Here is a 5607-nt window from a genome sequence, read left to right on the forward strand (position 1 = left end):
CCCTAATAAATTCCTTTACCCATTAAACAGACTCCGTGGATTTCTCATTATACCATGGTGTTCTTATCCCTGCAGCTGACAAGGTTGAGGCCAACAGAGGTGCTATGCAGGCTGCAGATGTCCTGCGACTGGGCAGAGGCATTAAGGTGGCAAAGACCTAACTGGAGATCCTGGTGCATCTGGAGCGGCATCAACACCACGCTCCACTTCTGGCCCAGCCTGGCTCACTGTATTTGTTGATGGTAACCGAAAGTCAAAGAAGCTCATCAGTCCAGAAGGTGCCCGAGCTGGGCATCCTCACGTGTGGGCACAGCTGGCTGTCCACTCCCACATCTAACACTACAGCACCAGCAGAAGTACAAGACCCACAACGTCAGAGATCAGGCTGTCCCCAGACAAGGCCATCTGACAACTGCCCTCAATCTGTAGTCTCTGTGACCCCAAGGGCAGGGAAGGGGCTGTGTCCACTCCATCTGTCCACATTCCTGCCTGAGGTGGGGAGTCATGAGAACTGGAGGCTGCTTTGCAGCAGGGCACCTCAGAGCCCAGGCCTCCCCTGGCCCACAGCCCAGCAACCCAACTCTCTCGTCTGCTTCTACACAGTCAAGGCCAGGGCTGTCCCCTGCCCAAGGCAGGACTATGTGGCTAACACTTTCCACACCAAGAGAAGAATATGGTTCTCACCACCCTCCCTAGAGAGAATAGGGGGGAATGAGACATGAGCATCATCTAGTCATAGCTGTGAGTGCTACTCTAGCTCAAGACTCAAGTCCTGCCCCACCTCCAGAGCAGAAGGCAGCCCACCACAGGCCCAGGCATGGAGGAAGCCAGAGAGACAGGGATGTATGAAGGGAGAGAAAGGCTCTCATGGCCTCCCAAGGCTGTGTGGGTCACACCGAAGACAGTCCAAGACAGGAAGCACAGGCTGTAAAAACATTGACCCTCTTAACAGCCGAAGCCTGCGGTCAGGCTGGAACCACTGCAGCTGCAGCCTCAGCATGGGCATGCCAGATGCTGCACTGTGCCTGGAGGACTTCAGGAAAACGGCACATGGCTTCTTTGGACTCTAGGAGCCTCTTTGGTGGAGACAGCTTACAAGCCTGAGTGGACACTGGAGCTGATGGCCAGAAAACACAAATCCCTGAGAAGGAGAAACGTGCACCCAGGGCCTAAGGGCAGCAGGAGCCGTGGCAGACAGTGGCCTGGGACAGACCCTGCTCATCACCACCGCTCAGTGCTGTTTCCTTCTCTCCCAGCAAGATGGGCAGAGACGCCACAGCTCCAGCCTCAGGAGCAGTCTCACAGCTGGAGGGCAGCAGGCCCCAACTCTATCACCCCAGCAGGAGGAAGCCCAGAAAACACCAGAAGAGACTCTGTAGAAGTGAAATGCTTCATTCAATAACTTAAAAAAAGGGATACAAAAGAATTCCAGTATAAAATACATAGCAAATTAAAATATATTATGTTCATACTAAATCTGGTAAGAAAAACATAATTTTATCATTGGGGATGACTTGTACAACACAATTTGTTCTAGACAGTGACGGCCTGAGAGGTGTGAGGAGTAACATAGCCTTGTGTGTGCGTGGGCAGAGTGGGGTCACTGCTGTGGCCACCTAGAGGCCACATTCCCTCACAGGATTAGTCTCAGCTTAGCTGAGGTGTTGTGCCATGACCAGGAACACTGCCTCTCTCCAATCAGCCAGCTCCACAGGCCGCACAGGCCCGTCCTGAGTCATTGCGATGGCAAGGCTAGGAGGGGGGTCTGCAGGGAGGGACACTCAGGAGTGGGCACTGGCCACACAGCTGTCCCCTCACTGGTAGAGCACCTTCACACAGAATGTCTCTTCGTTCTTGTCCTCGTGGTCATTGATGTAAATCAGGATCTCCTCCTGCCCGGTACTGCCACTCGGCCCAAACCTCAGGCCGATGGTGTAGGTCTCTCCTCCTGCCACCTGCAAGAACACAGGAACTTCAGCATTCGCCTGGGCTTCCACCCTTCTGTAGCAGCTTCTAGAACTGTGAGACAGGCCGGCACATGGGTGAAACACTCTCCACCTATGGCACATCCAGGCTGGCTGGAGACCCAGCACCTGGAGTGACAGAGACTGAGGGCCAGGATAGCCCACATAGGCCTAAGGCTGCTGCTGCTGCTTGGTGCCAACTCAGGACTGTGTGGAGGGCTGGGTGGTACCCCTTTCCTAGGCACCACTCTGATGATGGGCAAAGGAATGAGGGATCCCTCAACCCACTAACAGACTGCCCCTCAATAGGCCCCACACTCCCACCCTCCGCTTCCACCCTCACAGTTCAACTACATTTCCTCAGAGGAAATCCACCTGCTGCGGTGACAGTGGAGGGCACAAGGGCCCTGATGTTCACCTGCCACCTGAAGACCTTCCCCGGGGGTGCAAGTGTCCCTAGCTTTCTAGAGCCTGCCAGCTGGAAGCAGGTCTGCTCCTGGGCCCAGCACTATGGCCCCTGCACCCGCCAGCCCTCAAGGCTGACCTGGAAGGACTTCTCCTTGAACTGCAGCAGGTCAGGGCGGTCAGTGTGCAGGTGGTAGGTCCTCCGAGAAGGATACGGGTTGGTGTAGGTGATCCGCTTGCTGGCACCCTTCCCTTCTCCAGCTGCCATGGTGATCTCAAAGGCCTGGGAAGGGAATGGAACAAGAGACACAGGGCCGCTGGCCCAACCTGAGTACTCCTGAGCATAGATGCTCCACTTAGCCGCAGATCCTGGGCTATCCGCCAAGACAGGCCAGCAGCATCCGGGGCCATCCCAGAGGGGCTTGCTCCATCTCACACAGAGCCTGGATCTGGGTAGCTGGGTCCCTGGGCCAAGTAACATCATCCCCCACGAGACAGCGCAGAGGCCCTATGGTGCCTCTGACCCCCACCTCCTGGCCCCACTGTTTATACAGACCTTGGAAATGAGAGGCTGGCGGCAGGAGAGGCATACGAGCCATGACGCCACCAGCTGGTGGTAGTCCATGTCCACCAGGTTGAGATGGACAAAGCGGCTGCCAGCCCTCCTCGGCCTCACGCCCACGTGAAGGTCCTGCACCCCATGAGGCGGTAACATGAAGACACCTGCAGGGTCTGTCTTCAAGGACAAGGGAGAGGTCAGGGCACAGCCCTCTTGCGGTGACGCAGCTCCTGAGAGTCAAGTTTAATAACCCTAAAAGCCTCTGGGGCATGTACTGGTCCCTCATTCTCAACACCACATCCAGCAAAAGGCAGTTTTCATAAAAGGTAGCTCAGTGGGGAGATGTCAAAGCTGCCACCAGCCACCCTGTGCCTCTGCAGGCGGGGCAGGAATGGGCTCAGAGAAGCGAAGAGACCCCCAACTCCACCTCCAAGAAGGGCCATACCTTCAGCTCCTGAGGGTGGGAGGTAAAGGCTCTCACTTTCCTAACAGTCTGTGTCCCCCGTAGGACAAGGGACAGACGGGTCAGCTGTCCTGCGACGCAGGAGACGTCCACACGCTGCAGGGAGTGGAGGCAGACCTGCCATGTCTGCACAGGCTCTGCCAGCCAGCGATCCCTGCAGATGACAGGGGTCATGGACACATCTTAGCGGGGCAGCGTCACGAGAAGAAAGCTCACGGGGAGGGCTCCAGGCCAGCTGGGAGCCAAGCGGCCACAGGGAGAGCTGCAGGAAGCCACACTGGATGGGAACCCTGTGTTCAGGGCTGGGGCTGGCCACCCCTGCCCTAACCTGGAATCTCTCAAGCTGGGGCTATGCAGAGTTTGTCTGTCCCAGGGCACTGCTGAGTTTGGGGATGCTTGAGAAATGCATGTCAGGTGACGAAAATGTGAGCCAAGCCTAAGGACAGTGGGGACCATGGCTGGAGGCCACAAGCCTGAGCTCAGCGCTTGACATCAAGTCTCAGCTCTGAGATTCTATGGCATTATTATAAAATGGGACAGTGGGTGATACACATTCACAGGCTGCTACGAGGAACCACTGAGACATGTTCATATGGTACGGGTGCTGCACAGCCCCTCACCCCCAAATGTAGCTAACTCCCACAGTCCCATTGTCAGAAGCCTCATGGAACACATCCTAGGCTGCTCCAGTTTAAAGGGCTCCCAGGGGGCTCCAACTGGACTTGTTTAGCTGGCTGAAAAGCCAAGGCATGGCTGGACCAGTCTCCAGGTGCAGAAGATGAAGGCAGCCCCCAATACAGGGGCTGAGCTCCAGCCGACTTCAGGGTTCAGTGCACTGAGGGGAGGTGGGGAGAGTCATCTGGGGCTGGCTCTGGGCCAAAAAGCTGCACCGTCCCTTCCTTGGAGGACATGTGTCACGTCCATCTCTTGGGCTACTGTGCTACTCTGGGAGAGGGCATGCCATCACCAAGGCCTGGTTGGTCTCCAAGCTCAGTCTGACTCACGGCTCTCCTCACAGAGCAAAGCACCAGGACCCATGATGCCCAGGGAGAGTCAGGTCCCTTGGCTTCACTCGGCCCTCCCCCATCTGTGTCTGTGCTTACGCATAGATGATGACAAAGAAGTCTTTGATCTCCGGGCTTGGACCGCTGGCCACCTTAAGAAACACATCTCGTGGCTCGCCGGGACCCTGCCAAACACAGCACGGGGCACACTGGTTCACAGCCGCCCATGTCCTCTGCTGGGCTGTACCTGGCCAGGTGCTTGCAGCTGGATGAGGCAAGGCAGGTGAGCACAGCACCTCCCTCAAGCGATGCCTTCGTCTTCTCTGTGTGTTGGGACTCACTGCTTTGCTCGCTGCTCAGGAAAATCACAGCTTCCTGATCTTATATGGATTCCAATAATTACATCCCACCGACTCTATCCAGCTTCCCAACCAGTCATAATACAATTAGTGCCCTACCCTCGGCGTAATGGCAATCAGTAAGTGCCTCAATTACCATGCTCAGCTCATTCTGCTTCATGCCTTTTCTTCAAATTTAAACTCAGATAATCAAGGAACAGAGCTGCTAGCAGAAAACCTGAAAGCTCCTTCACGAAGCCTTCCTCATGATGTCCAGAGAGCCACCCCCCCACAGCCCTGCAGAAGGAACCCTCATCTTGAGACCAATGGGGGGCTGTGGGGATGCAGTGGGGATGGGAGGGGGTTCCCCAAATAATCTGCTCAGGTGGGGCTGACACGAATGGCCTACCACGTTCTGGGCCTCACAGATGACATTCGGGTCACTGCATCGGACGTGGACTGGGGGGTCCTCACCGGGCATCCCCACAGGAGCACCTGGGAATAGAGAAAGGGATAACCCTGCACTTAGCCCAGAGTACACACACACAGTGCATGCCTGTGGGTGCAGATGCTGCTGCCCTGACCCAGTGCATTCCTCAGTCTCGTCAGGCTGTCAATCAGAGGGAGTGGCCACACATAATCGAAGAACCATCAATACTGAGCCATTATCAGGACGCCACCAGCCCCACACACCCTCATGCCTGATGGGGATAGATCTGAGTCATGGGAGCCATGAACTCTTTGTGGAACCAGCCACCAAATATGCACCTTGTCACCCCAGAGAAAGCTGGAAGCTTCTATTTCAAACCATAAAGGCAGGTCAGAACTTTGGAGGTACCTCTTCCCGTTAGCCAAGCCTGCACAATGGTAGCCA

At 55.9% G+C, this 5607-nt stretch overlaps 1 protein-coding gene across 10 annotated transcripts in view; it reads right to left on the reverse strand.

Moving 5' to 3' along the window:
* Positions 1-1376: 1376 nt before the first annotated feature.
* The window catches only part of Nphp4 (nephrocystin 4), a 91725-nt gene continuing 87494 nt past the window's right edge, over positions 1377-5607 (reverse strand). For 9 of the 10 annotated variants that reach the window (XM_052718739.1, XM_052718736.1, XM_052718740.1 and 6 more), the window contains 6 exons: positions 5143-5228; positions 4495-4580; positions 3374-3545; positions 2926-3105; positions 2509-2652; positions 1377-1955 (listed from right to left, as the gene is read on the reverse strand). In XM_052718739.1, coding sequence (XP_052574699.1) covers positions 1815-1955; positions 2509-2652; positions 2926-3105; positions 3374-3545; positions 4495-4580; positions 5143-5228 — 809 coding nt within the window. In that variant the 3' untranslated portion in view covers positions 1377-1814. Of the gene's footprint in view, positions 1956-2508; positions 2653-2925; positions 3546-4494; positions 4581-5142; positions 5229-5607 lie in introns of those variants that run through there. The other variant, XM_052718741.1, reaches the window with a different exon arrangement.

This window comes from Peromyscus californicus, unplaced genomic scaffold (genome assembly GCF_007827085.1).
Source record: "Peromyscus californicus insignis strain IS unplaced genomic scaffold, ASM782708v3 Scaffold_5__1_contigs__length_169319896, whole genome shotgun sequence".
Classification (NCBI taxonomy): domain Eukaryota; kingdom Metazoa; phylum Chordata; class Mammalia; order Rodentia; family Cricetidae; genus Peromyscus; species Peromyscus californicus.